The sequence below is a fragment of the Bipolaris oryzae genome (assembly GCF_000523455.1).
Source record: "Bipolaris oryzae ATCC 44560 unplaced genomic scaffold scaffold_64, whole genome shotgun sequence".
Taxonomy (NCBI): Eukaryota; Fungi; Ascomycota; class Dothideomycetes; order Pleosporales; family Pleosporaceae; genus Bipolaris; species Bipolaris oryzae.
Genome location: NW_006911340.1, coordinates 105,472 through 121,985, shown reverse-complemented (window position 1 = coordinate 121,985; position 16,514 = coordinate 105,472). Strand labels below are relative to the sequence as shown.

Here is a 16,514-nt window from a genome sequence, read left to right as displayed (position 1 = left end):
TTTGGGGCCCAATCTATATGCTAACTCCCATGCCTTCCCATGTCTTCCACCCAAAAAGAAGACAACGGTACGTGGTATACATAGAAAGTAGTAGTAGTCGCAAAGGTCAGGATTAGGGGGGGGACAACACCCCAAACCCAAGCCCATGCTCTTCACAAAGCAGCGGCTGTCATCCCCTTCATCATCCGTCCGTTCCCGCTGTGCAGCGTGGGTAGTTTCGCCCTACCCGCTCTTTTTTCCCTTCAAACCTTACTTTTACTTTACATTACTTTACTTACTTGCTATATTTGAAGAATGTGTGGATGGGATATGGTTGCATATGAAACGGAATAAAGCGAAACAGATAAGAGGGTTCATCCCTGCTTCTGTGCCCACGTCCACGTCCACGCTCGCGCGCGTGCGCGTGCGCGCGTGGACTCGCCTGAACTGAGCGACGGTCTAGTTTATTTTACTTAATCCGAAAAAAGTCGGCATTGTGCGGGGGATGCGAAGGCAGGGTCGAAGCAACAAACGGGTGGTAGGGAGTTCATTTGGGTAAGGTAATATGGATGGCATGATCGAGGGTCCATTTTTTTTTGCTAAACTAGTGGGTTAATATACTTAGTGGTAGTTTAGGGTTTTCTAGAAAGTTTAGTTGTTTTTTTGGTGATTTGAATAAGGCTGGGAATAGGACCGTGATTTAAGGTGCGTGGTTCGATGGCTGGGCGCGGGAAGGCTAGGTGGGAAGAGGGAAGATGGGGGGTGGGAAAAGGTGGGGGTGAAGGGTCGGGTTGGATGATCGGATGTTTCTTGCCTTCTTGGTTGTTGGATGCGAGGGAACAAAGAAAAAGACGCATGCGGTCGATCGGCCGGTTGAGACGGATGTGAATCGGAGGGTTAGCCTCATGTGTTGCAAAGTGAATCGCCGACGTGGCTGTTTGAGAGCAGAAAACAGGGAAAGAAGTTCGGCGATTGATTCGCGGTGGTTTGGTTTCGTGTGGGTTGCACAAACTAGCAAGCAAACTCAAGATCTGCGTTGTGATTGTATTGTGTACCCTGCCGGGGTTTTTGGAATTGCACATAAGGCACGTGTTGGCATATGCTTAGGGAGCGTAGAGCATGGACGCAATCGCATGGTATTGAAGTAGTGAATTTCACGAGCAATGCGAAAGCCAGGCCACTTGTGGCTTGCAGCGATTAGGACACGGCTAATATACGACGAGATCGCCTAAATAAATGTATTCGCTCGATTGATCCCGGTCGGCGGCCCGTTCGACTCTGACCGGTAGATCTGCGAAGTACCTTATTGGACCATGCGCGTCGATTGCAACAGCGACTGGGGGCTAGCCGGACAAGGGAGTTCAGAATGACATGACCAGGGCGGGAGGGTTTCGCAAAAAACGTATCCTTTTGTTGGTCGTTGAAACACCAAGGCGTCGGTTCACGGGAGGCAAAAAATAACCTTGTACAAGTAGCCCAAGCCGGAGAATTGTACTGTGAAGAGAGTAATTGGTGGAGATGTGGTTCGTGAATTGTATCACGCACCGAGCCCCAAGCCGTGGACGGATTCATCATCTCCTAACGCCAGCCGTACTTCATCCTCGCCAACACCAAGCCGTACGCGACCCACTCGCTCGCCGTGCCGGGCCTCTACACCTATGATGCCTGCTTCAGCAAGTTCGGTGGCTGCATGCGCAAGACCAAGCGCTCTTGCAACTTTGAGGTCCGACTGTTTCGAGCCCATGTTAGGAGCGTCACGGTGCTTCGACGGCGTCGGTGGTTGCACCACCGCGCCGATTCCTCCGTCTATCCTATCGTCCTTCTCTGGCGCGAGAATGTATTCATGAACAGGTCGGAGCTGGCTCATGAGGCCCAATCGTTTTACTTCATCCACAACATCACCAAGTACCACTTCACCGATACCTGAGCGACGTATCCTTGCCAAGAGCGCTGCCAGGAACACTTTGGAAGCCAGCGGAAGAGCCCGCAACGCCTGTTGCAGGGGGCTACTCGTTGCTTCGTTGATTGCTTGTTTGATCGTCACCATTGTGACTACGCCCCGTCGTTGGGCTAAATGCCCAGCCTGATCTGCCCTCTGACCCACCAGCTCTCCGGTAGTTGTGATTGACTGCGAGGTTGGAACCAAGTTAGCTTTGTTGTTCCGGCCGGACCTACTTGGTGTAGCCGGTTGGACTTCATTATCTCGGTCCTGTGATTTGATTTCGGTCTCGGTTTCGGCGATTTCCACCGCTCTTCGACAAATGTCCAATGCACGTCGAGCATCTCCACTAACAGCTGCAACTTTGCGGGCTGCAAATTGAACAGCATCAGGATGCACAATATTTCCCGGTACACCTTGAAGTCGCGATTGAATAATCTGCATCAATTGGTCGTACGTATAGCCAGGAAAGGTGATGCGTGTCAGGCCTAAGCGATAAGCGTGTTAGTCTTGCCGGCGCAGTAAGCAATACGAATGGTCAAGTGGCACACAACGGATATGCATAATTGTGAAATGCAAGCCGTTGAAGATCGCCCACGCTTGGAATGTGGAATGTGGATGATGGATTGTGGATGTGGATGTGGCTGGGAATAAGAGAGCGTTTCGGTGTGTGGGGCCATTTTGGGAGTAGAATAGAGATGATGGAACTTACCGAGCCGGCTGCTAATTTTATTACTCAACGTTCGCTCAGGTAGGTCCATTGTGTTGGCTACAGCAAGGACGATTAGCCTACTATGCCGGAGCCCAGGCCAATTGAAGAAGTTGTACATGACGGATTGGTTCTTCGTCACCAGCTGATCGAGTTCATCCATCAAGACGACGCAAGGAACACGACGCGGGCTCGGAGTCGAAAACTCGCGCTCCAACAGCTCCAACGCATGAGACGGGCTGACCCGGTCGCCGCGCAGTGCTTGCCATAACAGCGAGTACGACTGGTGTGGGTCTGTAACCTTCATGCCATTGATTTCAACAAATATAAAATCGTCCAACTCTTCGGCTTGTACCGAGGCCTGCAGCTGTGCGACGACTTCACGTACCGTCGCCGTCTTTCCAGTGCCTGGGGTGCCCGAGATGTAGATGCAAGACCCTGATCCTTCGGTGATGGCAGCCTCCAAGTGGCTGTAGACGGTAGAGAATTCCTCCTCCCGACAGGGTAGGGCGGCCGGTACTGACGATACATGGAGTTGATTGCGAGCAATCTGGAACGGCGAATTCAGGGTAGAGGGGTCGAGTACGCGTGTCCCCAGGGGGGTAAACTCTAATTGCTTCTTCACGACAATTCTCTTGTGTGATGGGGTAAGGAATTTGCGGGCTGCCGGACTCTTCTTGGTCGAAGTGGGCGTAGTCGCATCATAAAGTTTCCGGCGCTTCCGCGGAGTTTCGGGCTGGCCTTCATGCGCTGCATCTGGGGCCACAAATTCATCCAGGTCCTTTTGCAGCTGTTTCTTTGGCCGACCCGGACCTTTCCTTGTGGCCTTGGTCTGGCTCTCGACAAGGTCGACCAGGGCTTGAATATCTTCGGCGCTGTTGTAAATGTCTTCCCACCTAAATTCGGGTGTATATGTTGTCGTGCGTGTACTGCAGCCTCTCCTGCAGACGAATACCTTGCCGTAGTCCTTGGAGGACTTTTTAACCCCTGTTGGGTATAGCTCTTGGTATCGCTCCAGGGAATATATCTTGGCCGTACCGTTGATGGAGGCCAGCGGATTGTCATCGAATGCAGCCGATATGTACAGCTCGTTCTATTGGTTTTGCAATTAGTCCGCAGTCATGCACGCATGGAAGTGTCAATAGGCTCACAGGAAGGAAATCGGTGCGCTTCTTGTTCTGGTTTCGGATCTCCTTTTCGGAGAAGAACCACAGAAATTTGGCCATCTTCTCGTCCTCATCGACGTCTTCGTAAAAGTCACAGATGATGCCCACCCATGCTTGGTTTCCCTCTGCTTTGAGCAGGACAGCGTCGCCGACTTTGCATTTGAAGTTGCCCATGCGTGCACCCACTATGTGTCTTCCCAGCAGTTCAGGGGCTGCTTTTCTCTTCCGCGGTGTCGCATTCTGATTCGGCTGGGTATCGTCGGCGGCATTGTCCTGGTAAATCCATTCCCATGGGTGGTCCTCGTAGCCTAGCTCATCGTCCGAGTCTTCACGGAACACCGCGCCGCCAGAGAGGTATTGCCGTGCCTTGTCTACCTTGGAGCGTTTAATGGGAGCCATAAGAGGAGTGCAAGTGGTGTTGTTACAATTGGGGGGGAATTAATTATCGCTGACGTTGGCGCGCAACCGGAACACTACGACGCGTCGCTGTAGGCTTGGCGTCGCGAGACGCGGCAAGGCCAATCTCACCGCCTGAAGCACGGTCGTGACACCTTCCACCTCACAATTGCAATCCGTCGCAACAGAGCCATTGCAAATATGTATACACACACACACATATGGGTGATCAACAGCACGCATCACATATCACTTGTTATTATGCACGAAGAGTCAGATGATGGTAATAGTAAATATTCATTGGCCATATCACCGTGGCTCAGGCTTGCGCTGGCGCTAAGCTCACGTCCCTATGGTGAAATCTAAAGGTAGTAGTCATAACCAAACAAAATTTGTCAACAAAGACAAGCAACCTCTTAACGCCCAACCTCGCTGGTTAAGTGAGGGACCCTTTCCTAAACGACCGACGCTGATGATGCAAAACATGAGAGAAAAAGAAACACAAGAAGAAGTAGCGGGGAATAATTCATAAAAGACAGGAGACTTGCAAGTCTCAAGAAGAGAAGGTAAAAGAATCGGCGCCACTGCACCCTCAATTACACAGAGGGAATGGGGTGCATGGGAGGCGTTCGTGGCATGGAGTTTGGTGTTGTTGGGTAGTCCATGTCCGAGTGCTCAAGTGGTGGCGTCGTCATCTGCCGGAACCGGTCAGTGGATTGGTCGGCGAAGGAAGAGCAGCAGCGAGCGGAAGAGCTGGAAGCCTATGCGTAGTAGGGCTGGCGTGTAGGGAGCCTTACTGAGTGTGCGTAGGAGTGGGGTGGTGGGATCTCGATCCCGCCAAGTGCCGCGTAACCGACACCAAAAGGGCTCATGTCCTCCTCGGCGTAGTACTCGGTCTTCATGGCGGGCACCAAACTTGGCAGTCCAGTCGAGTAGGAGGACGAGTGTGGCGGTGGCAGGTAGGCGTAGCTTGGCATGTCGGTGGTGAGAGTGGTTGGTATTGTGTGGTAGGGCGAGGCTGAGTAAGGCATCGAGTAGGCTACGGCGTCTGGTGCTGGGTAGGCGGACGAGTAGGCCACGGAGAAGGGTGGTGGGCTGGTGGACAGCTGGCGGGTGTACTGGTGCGAAAACATGCGGTCCTCTGCGGGTGGGGTGGTGTAGGAAGATTCCGAAGAAGATGGTGAGGGGAACTCCTGGCGCGGTGATCGCTGAGGTGGCTGCAGCTCAGCAGGCTTCTGCTCAGGTGAAGCTGAGCTAGAGGCAGCACGACGCTCCTGCACCCGCATCAGTACATTGTTCCGAGCTATACGAGGTGTGGTAGCACGGGGACTCACAAGGTCTTCAAGCCTCTTCTTGAGCTTCTTGCGGTAGTTGCGTTGAGCAATGCGGTTCTGGATACGCCTGCGCTCCGCAAGATCCGAGATCTTTGTCCAGTCCTCGTTGGGGTTTGCCGAGGCTGAGAAGGCGGACGAGGTGCCCGAGTATCTTGTGGTGGTTGCCACTGGGCTGGCGTATTGGTAGCTGGCGTGTCGATGCATGGTGGAGGAGGAGGAGGAGGAAGTGACGTGGGTGGGGGGGTAAGTGTGGCTAAGGGAAAGCAGCAGCCACAGGCAGTGATGTAGTGGTGGTTGTTCAAGAGGAGGGTGGTATGTGTATACGATGGTGTGTTTGGGTCAAAGGCACGATGAAGATGAGAAGATAGAAAGACTCAGTTGTCGAGCTGGATGTCTGGCTATTAATGCAAGAGGCTCTGGCAGATGGGGAGGACATTATATTTATCTCGCCGTCTCAAGAAGCGTCCGCAGTCGTTCGAGTGGAGCACAGACGGACTAGTGTTGGTCCCCAGCTTCAGGCCCTCGCAGCGCAGGCACCCTGGGCAGTCGATGCCGGCTTGAGCATTGCTCAATTTGGTACGGTTTGGAGGGACCCTGGCCAGTGTACATTCACCGACTGCGGTCTTAGTAAATTTAGTATGGGCGCTAGTGCAGGCTGGCAGCGGGCCAGTGAGCGTTGGGCTGGCCAGGGCGCGGCAGGCTTCTGAGGCCACGGCAGGGTGAGACGGCGGGCGCATGGGCGTGTACTGAAAGCAACGGGCGCAGAAACGGTGTATTGGGGAGCGGTGACCATCAGCATCATGGCTGTCAGGCCTGTCAAGCCCCCAGCGACCCCCAGCGACACCCCTCGCCGTCGCTCACACAGCGCTGCTCGCCCGTCCCCATGCCACCCATGCCGCCTCTCTCGACGCGTCTGCCTCTGCCTCTGCCTCTGCCTCTGCCTCTGCCTCTGCCCCCCCCTGCCACCGCCCGCCCTCGCTGCGTGCCCAGTGCTCGTCGCCGACAGCCCTACGTCCCTTGGCCGCTCGAGCCTGACGGAACTTCACGCGGCCCCGGGCACGAGTCTGTGTGCTGTCTCCATCTCGGTCCCTGCGTGCGGCGTGCGTATGCCTCTCTCCCAGGGCCCTGCCCGCATCGAGCCTTCACAGCACCATCATCACGGCGTTGCTCGTCCGGCCTGCCTTTGCGGGGCCACCCTCGACGCAAGACGGCCTCCTCTCTGCTTGCCAGCCCGCCAGCCCGCCAGTCCGCCAGCCCGCCAGCCCGCGCCAGCCGTTGCCTCCACCTCCGCTATGCTGCATGCAGTGCTGCAACTGGGGGCCCCAAGTGCAAGCCAGAGCAGACGCATCCATCCACTGTGCCTCGCGCCGTCGTGGATGCTGGGTGCTGGGTGCTGGGTGCTGGGTGCTGGGTGCAGCGGCACGCCCCACTTGCTCGTCTTCAGCCCCTCACCTGCCATTGGCTGCTCCTCCACACAGCTCTGCGCTGCCTACGTAGGACGTTGTGCATGTGCAATCTCCAGACACCAGACCACTCACCGCGACTCGCCCGTCCCAAAATGACGCTGCCGGCATGATGAATTGCTCCGTCTGCCTGCCATGGCGGCGACTTGACTGTCCGGCCCTGCGGTGCGTTGCGGTGCCGTGTCGTTGTAGACAAGAGAATAGGGAAGGAAGCCTACTCCATACGCACTTGCTGTGTACGACCATATCCTCCATCGAGCCTAGCCCCCCCTGCCAACCAACTTCAGCCCTCACACCACCATCCACTTTGCTTTGTCACCCATTCCCCAACTAGTAAACTGCGCTGCGCAGCCGACCGTTGGACAAACCCCCCCTCCCCTCTGCCCACTCACTGCCCACTCACTACCCACACTGCCCACACAAGCCACGCAAAGAGCCCCAGAATTTCCCTAGAACAAGCGTCTCACACTCCAGCAGCCCTACGCATCCTCCCATGCTCTACCGCAGCCGCATCAGCACCTTACTGCAGAGTCGGTGAGGTAAGGCGAGAAGTCCCTAGGTCTTTTCAGCCTAAAGCTTGTTGCTACGAGAATAACCAATCACTGATCCCGCATTCACCATGTAGAAACACTGATAGACGCGCCCTCAGCTCTTTCTATTGATGGTATCGCTCTAGCGTCTCGTCGTGGTACCTACCACCAACGCTACGCCCTACGCCCAGCGGCCGAGGCTCATTTGCCTCGCCCTCGACGACTGGCTTTCCCATTGACCTCAGCCATCCCCCTAGCCCGCCAAGAGAGTGCTTTGTAGCAGCCGTTGCTGTGCATACTACTTGGCTTGATGCCGACAGCTGCTATCTATGCCTCGGAGAGACTCTACCAATGTAGAAGCGCTTCCCTCACTGTTGTCCCTTTGGCGGCTGTGTTCCGACTTCAGGCCACCCCCCGGAAGAGCACATGGAAATTGTGGGGGCCGAATCATGGCAAAAGATTGGCCAATCGAGCAGAGAGGGCTGGACTTGGATAGTTGAGACATGTCCGTGGGTCACGATAGCTGAGCAAAAAAAAGTGTCTCCAATTGAAGACAAATGTGGCCATGCCGATCTGTTGTACATGCCGAAGCCATGCATGTTCCCAAGATGCGTGGTGGGTTGGTTGTGGTGGTAGGGACTCTGCCATTTGACACTGCAATGGCCGTGTGTGGGGTACTGGAGCTCGTCTAGATGGTGATGGATGCACTTTGCCTCAAACATATGAGCTGGCTTCTCTGGTTCCGGGCGGCGGGGTCCACTCTGCTGCCGTTTGGAGCAATAGTTGTCTTTGAGTAATGACCGGGTTGTGCAATCTACCAACGATACTGCAACACTGCCCGTGCACAAATACAGGCCCCCAATTCGAAAAGTTCCATAGTTCAAGAGCAATCAAGGCGTGATTGTAAGGCGCCAATGGACAGGACGTGATAGCGTTTACCCGCAAGAATTGCCAATCGTGGGTGAAGATCGACTGGAACGTGGGCTGCTGTTGTGGTTGTCTAGACAAGCTTTCCCAGCAAATGCCTGCCTCCCACGGCCATGGTATCACCCCCCCAAGTCTTTTTTGTTTTCATATGGCCGGTGGTTAGACGAGCACCACGAGCACCTGACCATTTGAATCAAGACCAGTGGGAAGGAGGCAGATGCGACCAAGTCTACAAATAGTATCTTGGTGTTTTGGAGCAGTGGCATTGCCACCGGGGGGTTGCTGTAGCACTTGTGCTTTGAAATACGCTATCGCGCATGGCATCATGGCGAAGTTACGCCCTGCGGTGCCCGTTGGCGGAGCATGGCCGGGCGCGAATTGGACTTGTGTGTTTGGACAGCGCCCCAGAAGGCCAGGACAGCTAGCGCAGTAGCCGGACGTCTCGTCTGCTCACTCGTGCGACTTTGTGTTCTGCAACTTTGACTCGCCATTCTACTAGACGTGACTGAGGTGGCCCCGGACTCCCGGACTTAGGGAGAAGTCCAACACGTGCATGCCATGGAAGCCTAGTAATGTACCGACACAAACGCCAAATGCATGCATCTGGCAATTACTCGAATGCAGCCTTGCGGCTGGAGCCACACCGGTTTGCGGCGTGTCCGCTCCTACTATGGCGACCGACCAGCGCAATGCAACTACGGCCTTGTATACTCTACGCGATATCAGAGTCGGTCATGTCCCGACGGTGAGAGTGTAAGGCGGGAGGACCCCTGTTTTTTCCTATAGCGGCTAGCACAGCGACGAGCCCTGTTAGCGAGGACTGGCGGGTAGCTGTGAGTGGATGGAAGCAGAAGCGAGACGAGTAGACAGGCCCAGGCGACCGTTGTGTCGGGCGTTGCGACCGAATCTCACCGCTGGACGCCATACGTCCCATATAGTAGGCTGCGGAGATGGACATGGTGCGAGTGCCCAGGTCCAGTATAGTGCCATACTGCTGGGCCCATTTTACAAGTACTAGCACAGCATCCTTCCTGGAAATGTCCTGGCCATAGTATTGCCCAAAACGAGGACAAATTGCGCAGCTGTTGGGAGCAATGTGCTAAAATGGCCACATGAGCGCTTGCTTGCTGGCGCCTCGAACAAAACTACTCTACTCGCATTCCAAGAGCGGTCCAAATGAATTCGACCTACTAGACTCTTAACCGCTGGCCAAATGCGTCTTCTGCTAATCCTGTCGCCAGAGTTGGCAGGCAATGACGCCAGCTACGAGCGCGCTAATTGGTAATTCGTCGGGGCAGAGGAGAGAGCATAGTAGGGCCTATATTTAGCGGCCGGTCTACCAAGTCGAGCCAGCGTTCTGACGACAGCATACCCCTCGATGCACCTTTGCAGCCCTATAGCCCTATAGCCCACCCGACAAAGCACCTGACGTGACTATAATTTTGCCAAGAATACCATGCCAGCGACGAGTCCCCTCTTACCATGGCCGCCGGGTGTTGGTTGCTGTAGTAGCACCTTGGGCCAAGGCCCTGACAAACTACCGTTCACGACACACACACACACACACACCTACGCACATACGCACATGCACACATACACACACCCTCTCTCTGGAATTAGTAGGTGAGGGGTAGACTATACACGTGTATCCGCATACGGACCAAGCTCGCACGGTATTGAGTTCACCGGTTTCTGGGCGTAACCGGCAGGAGGGCACGACCAGTGCGGTGGGAACGCCTACCGCGTCTCTGCACAAGTAGTGGGTAGGCAAAACGGACTGTCATTTGCAAAAAAAAACAAGTCGAAAAGGATGCGAGGGCGTGGTGGGCGTTAGTCGCATATTGGGCAGAATGCAGCAGGCTCGCTTAGACGAGAGGTGTATAGTAACCAAGCGCCCATGGCGCCTCGAGCAGCGACTTCACCGATAACCATTGGTCGCCTAGCACACGGACGCTCGCCAACGCTATGCATCCGCACCGGGGGGGATAGTCAGGCCTCGTGGCAGTCTGGCAGCAGAGCGTCTCGGCCCTCGACCTTTGGCGACGCCCATTTGCGCAATCGCGTCACATTCTTATTTCCGTCACGCTGCAGCCCCCAAGGCAGAATCGAGGCCTCTGGATCAGCCGCATCATGGCCCTTTGGGGGGGGGGGAGGGGGGCGCTCCTTCGAGACATGCATGCACTATAGCGTGCTCGAGGACGCAGCATCGTGCAGTCACACTTGCAAGTGGGTCCCCCTTCGGCACAGGCTCGAGTCCAGACACAAGACAGGGCAATTGTACGACTTGGGCTACTCGCACACTGGCAACACCAAGCGCGGTCAACGTGGGCCAGCCAATGAAGCGCAGCACGAGCATCGGGCGTCGGCACAGGCAGGCCCGCCCACGCGTTCGGGGGTCCAAAATCGCATCATGGCACGGTTGACAAATGCTGTGCATAGTTTGTGGGAATTTCACATTGCGCTTGCGGCGGACCATGGCCCATGACTAAGACGGTGGGCTGCCGAGTGGCTTGCATCGGTAACTGGCAGTCTTGCTCTTTGCAGTCATCAGAGTTGCGACTGTCATCCCACAAACCAGCAAGCGAAACGAACCCCACTCAGGATTCAAACAACCCATGCAGGAACATTGCCGCAGATATTGGCAATAACGCTCTCTGTTCAAGGCCGCGGTTGAGCCAAATCTCCTCACCAGTCTTGTGTATGCAATCTGCTGCATCCGTATTTACACTTACATGTATGCGTATGCTAGATCCAGACTGATATCGCACCACGCTGGCTGTTTGCTTATTTCCGTCTTGCAGAACCTATATTTCATAGTGGAGCATGAGTTTGAAGAACGATAGCCCGAGTCAGGACCGTCAAGCCCTACCGGTTGTCAAGTGGCAGGGCCGTAAGAAGGTATCACGGCTTCGCATGCCATTGGACGCCACATGGGATCCTACTACATGTCGCCTAAGCTCCTAGGCGAATTACTCAGCCAGTGACGCATGTTTGACTACCTTTTTTGCGCACTGCCGCTAGCACGTCACACTTCAAGGCAGCAGTAGGGCTGAAGACGGAAACCTACTGAACGAGGCTGCGCGTGGTGCACTTTGTTTTTTTCCTTCTTCTTCTTCGACCGGTGACAAAGCAAGCATAGAACCCGCAGAATGGTCGGGCAATGTCGCTCAACAGCGCTACTACGTGTGTCGCCAGGCGTGTTGGTCCGTGGAATGTTGCCCGTCTGCTTTGCAAGTACACGCTCCAGGCCACGCCTCTGGATGCACAATACGCCTCTCGGCCGTCGAGTGTCTGTGACGGACAGATGGTTGCAGCGCGATGTGCGTCATAGCGGACTTGTAAACGCCATATCGCTATCGCCGGCATCACCAAGATCGGACTCGTTCTTCTAAAGTCCGAACCATCATCAGCCCAGCATTCCATGTCTGATCCTCCTAGCCAAGGTGTTGCGCAATGGATTTGAAAGCAGCAGCGGAAGCAGGACCATGGCTGACCCTTGTTCCGAGTGCAAGTGTTCTACAGCCTTGCACTACCAAGATTTGGCAAGCGGACTTGGACGGGAAATGCAGTGTGGTGTGCAGTAGATGTGACGGATAGAGCAGGGGTTGCCGTGGGAGACCAGAACCGGATTCTTTCAGCAGGGCCGTAGGTGCATCGCGTGGGAATAGAATGGTATTTGCTCCTACTATATGAAGATGGGCATGGACCACAGCGCAAAAGTATGAGAGTTTATCGAGTTTTGAGCAAGATGGCAATGGGTGGACAATCATACCACTTACCCCGCGCTACCCCCCCCTCTCGTACCCCCTTGCTGCCCCCAGACAGACGGGCACGAGAATGCAAGTCATCAGAGGGTGGGATGGCTGTCACCAGTCGGAACCAGGACTCAAAGAGGCAACCATGGTCTAGAATGGTGCATCTCGTGGCAGCCATTGAGGACTCTGTTATTGCGCCTATCTCTCAGCTGCTAGGTCATGAGGCTTGGGGCGGATGTAACCACATGTGTGTGTGTGTGTGTGTAGCGTAGCCACGAGCCAGCCGAGGAGCAAGAAGCCGTCGCTGGCTCAAGGTGACGCAAATAGGTCTGGGTACATGCTACCACGCACACGCAACAGGTCGGGTCCTGAAGTGGAAACATGGTGCGAAAATGCTCGCTTGCTACTCGTGCCTTTTTCCACGTCTGGATGCGGGGCAGCAACTGCGCCATGGAGCATCCAAGCCAATTTGAGAGATGGTACTAGCAGTACACCTAGTACATGTGGTTGCTTTGATTTAGAACGGGCCTAGCAGACTCGGTGTAGGGCAAAATAACCACCAAGCTGCACCGTACATGCGCACACTCACACACATACACACACACGATGACGACGGATCAACGTGGGGGCGCCGACTGCTCCGCCAGGCCCCACGATAGAGTTGAAAGTGTGAAATGGCGGTTGGGCGTGCAGAGTGCCGCCTGCGCGAAACATGCCAGAAACAGATGGAGGCAGCCACAAGGACCTGGCGGGCACTCGGGAACCGGCTATAGTCACGTGAGGGCGGCAAGACAGCAACACGCGGCACGGAACTGGGTCCGAGGGGCGCAGCTGGACGCAGCACGGGCTGGCTAGTGTGCAACGATGTGGTGGCGCAGGCATCATTCGCGGGCCCAACCGTGCCTTGTCTACGAGGTTGTACCTGGTTTGCCAGATTCATTATACGTACCGCTCTCTAGCCCAGTGCCCACGGTGGCCCACGATACCCACGACAACCCACCTGAGGCCGCGGGCGGCAGACTACCGCTAGGTACTTCCAAGTCACTGCGCCCTTGTCCTTCCCGTCGCCCTTGCTCGCTGAGAATGATGCAGCATGTCTTTGGCCAGATTTTCAAACAAAAGGGCGGTAGTGGTGGTGGTGGCGGTGGTGCCACCTCTTGCAGCTAGCTATGTACGTACACTATCCATGTATACTGTGTATGTATACATATCCAGCCTGTATGTACTCTACATAGATGGGTACATGCAGTCTGTATAACTCCCCGGTCGTCGGTGATCCAAGCGCGTGGCTGGCCAGATGTGCTTACATACGTACATGACTGCTTACTTACATGGACGTGCAAAACCTCTCTACTGACAGCCATGGAAGCTTTGGCCCCGTCCCCTAGCGCCGGTAACTATCGCAAGCCGCTAAGCACTCAATCCATCCCTCTGCCTTGTCTTCAACGGTCGTTCTGTCGGAAATTCCACCTTCTAAAATTCCATCTTGGCAGGCATTCACGATCTCGACACCGCCTGATTAAGTTTGACCACCTGTTGACACGACACTGGGCGTTACACCGTCTTGCATACGTCCCGTCTGCGCCAGCCGCCCTACACTGTGTACGCCGAGTACCAGAGGCAATTGCCGCTGCACAAACTATGTATCTAGCCATGTGCAGGTGTCCAAAATCCACTTGGACAGCCATTGCTGGTCAGCCTTGGACTCCCACGCTAGCCCGACCAACGACATGCAAACGACGTGACCAATGACCAGCCCCAAAGAAGCTCAAAGGGCCTGCGCGGAAACAAAGGACACTAAGCCTCGTTGGGCCAATGCGCATCGCACTCAACTCCCGCAACGCTTTCTTAACGGGGCAAAGCGCAACAGCCCCCCTGGCGGCCTTCATTTTGGTTCGTGCCAGCCCAAGCCTAGGGCTGGGCAGATAGTCGGCGATTTGCAACTATGGACTCGCATTCCATGTACTTACCATGCATGCACGCAGGGCCACCGGAGCCCGAACACGGAGGCTGAACAGCTTGTCGGGTCCGACAGCCGTCCTTTTTTGCTCATCTCCTGATCGTAGCAGGACGCTTTGCATATCGCCCAGCGAGCGGCTTTTCACAGAGCCGACTGTTGGAGCCGTTTGTCGGGTTGCAATGGCTTTCGTGTTGAACTGCCCTAACTGCCAGACGCTGTCATGGGTGCGTTTTATTACCCCGGATTGCTCCCACGTTGGCACGTTTGAGTAGTTGGTCAGCACTCAAATTGGGCCGAAAGCGATTGATTGACGGGGGGGACCTGCTGCCTACTCCACGGACGGTTGCTCGCGCAAGGGCTTACTGATCTGATGGTCGCGAACGTTGTAGGGCTGAGGAGCTGTCTTATGCCGTTCCCTCCACGCGGGGGTTGAGCCAGCGGGCAGTCTGACATGTCGCTCACCCTTCTTTGGCTCTGATCTCGCATCCCACATGGGAATCGTACATGACGTTATCCAGGAATAAAAATAAATACACATACCAGCAAAAAGGTGCATGTAGCAAATCTTGTCGCCTCTGCTGTGCTGTGCCGTCCTGTCTGCACGTCGCACCGAATACAAACCCGCCTCGACGCATTTCAAACACATGTACTCGACATCCATGTCCAGAGAGGGGCACGCGCACACAATCATAATGCACAAGCACTTCGACTTCCTTTCTGTACTTTACGGAATGCGCAATAGTCGACGTGCCTACCCTGTCACGGGATCTTTCCAGGTGAAACACGACAGAAGCCCCCTATACCCTAAAGCCAGGACAGCCCGGTGACACTTCCACTCCTTTCCTTCTCCCAACCGCCGTGTCGGCCATTTCGGCGCAACCTACAGGACCGAGTTCCGATTGTCTCTCAGTCGCTCAAAACGGGCGCACAATCGTCACTGGCCGGATGGTCCGAGTCGTGGCACCTGCAAATCCGGCCCTTCCGTTCGATTGATTTGCTCCGTACCGTTGTCGCTCCGGCATATTCCACCACACAAACACACAACAATACGGACACGGACTGGGAACAGAAGGTACACGCACACACACACACATGCTGGCTGCGAATCTAATCATCAGGGCTAGCGATCGCAGAAACTTGGCGCTTCCCAAACCATTCAACAACCTACGTAGTGGATTACTACGCAACTGCCGTCCAGCCCTAGGTCGATCACTTGTAGAAATCGCACCGACTACCAAGTGATTTTCCTGCGCGCACCCTTTTTCTCTCGCTCTATTCGCGCCGATGAAGACAAGAAGATGCGGTGGGCATCAACACACACACACACACACACACAAATACCGTGCACATACATACGCGCGCGCACTCCGCCTTGCATTTCAGTTCAATTGACCTAATCGAGAAGCATGAGACACAAGTCACAGAGAGGACTCCGAGGAGGAGTGAGGTCGGCGTCTCAAAGCAATCACAATGTCACAGTCATGGCTTTTTTACGGCGACTCTAGTAGACGGGCTGGTTAATTGTCATTCATTATCACGACAGTAAAGCGGTCAGTCAGACTATGCGTTGGGTGCGGTGGGTGACATTTCAGGAGGGAGTCACATAGTACAACGCGTTTAGGTTAGAACGCTATGTCTATTTGTTCTTCGGTACCTGACAGTCCGATCTGCCGCTCACATTTGTGTACATTACAGCTAAAAAGCAAGCTTTCCGTATAGCTGGAAACGTTGCAAAGCGTCCGTTGTTCAATAAGAAAGGATCTAGACCTAATGGAGGCCCGGGGGGTTTGTTGTCTGTCCAGCAATAATAGGGCCGGTTTGGAACAAAATCATAGTTGGTCCTTGACCGTGTTCGCGCTATTTGCTGAGGGAATTTACCGCTTCACCTTTTTCTGCGTTCGTCTCTTTTTTGGAGCAGGAGCCCCCCTCCCTCATCAAACCCAACACGCACCCCCAACTGCCGTGATACCTATCCTGTCTTGTAACATCGTGTGAGAGTTTGTCAACCATAAAACAAGGGAAAAAAAAGCTCAGTGCTTTTTTTCACAACTACCGATCCCTCGATCCACCCACCCAAAAAGAGAACGAACGAGTCTCATAATGGAAAGGGAGAGATGATGTGGCATGACACGCATCCTGAGGGCAATCCCGCTTCTCGAAACAACAACACATTGACCCCCCTTCCTCCTTGTTCCACGACTCGAGAGAGAGAGAGAGAGGAGTGATTTCCACCCTAGTGCATGTGGTAGTCCCCTTGTACTCGTAAACTTGACGAAGGTTGGAAACCAGTTCAACCGTTTAAACTAACTATCCTTAATCAGCCCGTCCTTGCAAAAAAAAACCCCAAAGCACCGCC

The 16,514-nt window shown here is 54.7% G+C and overlaps 5 protein-coding genes across 5 annotated transcripts; 1 reads left to right on the top strand and 4 right to left on the bottom strand.

The window, feature by feature from the left end:
- Positions 1–1,516: 1,516 nt before the first annotated feature.
- On the bottom strand, positions 1,517–4,192 carry COCMIDRAFT_95233 (uncharacterized protein; the record flags this gene model as incomplete). The annotated part of the gene is made up of 3 exons (XM_007689765.1): positions 1,517–2,406; positions 2,631–3,720; positions 3,779–4,192. The coding sequence occupies 3 exons, from the start codon at positions 4,190–4,192 to the stop codon at positions 1,517–1,519; spliced, it is 2,394 nt and encodes a 797-aa protein (XP_007687955.1).
- Positions 4,193–4,785: 593 nt separating this feature from the next.
- On the bottom strand, positions 4,786–5,727 carry COCMIDRAFT_26299 (uncharacterized protein; the record flags this gene model as incomplete). Its single annotated transcript, XM_007689736.1, has 3 exons — positions 4,786–4,950; positions 4,987–5,463; positions 5,524–5,727. The coding sequence occupies 3 exons, from the start codon at positions 5,725–5,727 to the stop codon at positions 4,786–4,788; spliced, it is 846 nt and encodes a 281-aa protein (XP_007687926.1).
- A 596-nt stretch (positions 5,728–6,323) lies between these two features.
- On the top strand, positions 6,324–7,085 carry COCMIDRAFT_26298 (uncharacterized protein; the record flags this gene model as incomplete). The annotated part of the gene is made up of 1 exon (XM_007689735.1): positions 6,324–7,085. The coding sequence occupies one exon, from the start codon at positions 6,324–6,326 to the stop codon at positions 7,083–7,085; it is 762 nt and encodes a 253-aa protein (XP_007687925.1).
- Positions 7,086–7,963: 878 nt separating this feature from the next.
- Positions 7,964–8,164, bottom strand: COCMIDRAFT_95294 (uncharacterized protein; the record flags this gene model as incomplete). Its single annotated transcript, XM_007689764.1, has 1 exon — positions 7,964–8,164. One exon carries the CDS (start codon positions 8,162–8,164, stop codon positions 7,964–7,966), a length of 201 nt encoding a protein of 66 aa, XP_007687954.1.
- Positions 8,165–12,507: 4,343 nt separating this feature from the next.
- Positions 12,508–13,562, bottom strand: COCMIDRAFT_26297 (uncharacterized protein; the record flags this gene model as incomplete). Its single annotated transcript, XM_007689734.1, has 5 exons — positions 12,508–12,692; positions 12,796–13,101; positions 13,148–13,275; positions 13,378–13,391; positions 13,530–13,562. 5 exons carry the CDS (start codon positions 13,560–13,562, stop codon positions 12,508–12,510), a joined length of 666 nt encoding a protein of 221 aa, XP_007687924.1.
- Between the last annotated feature and the right edge of the window lie 2,952 nt (positions 13,563–16,514).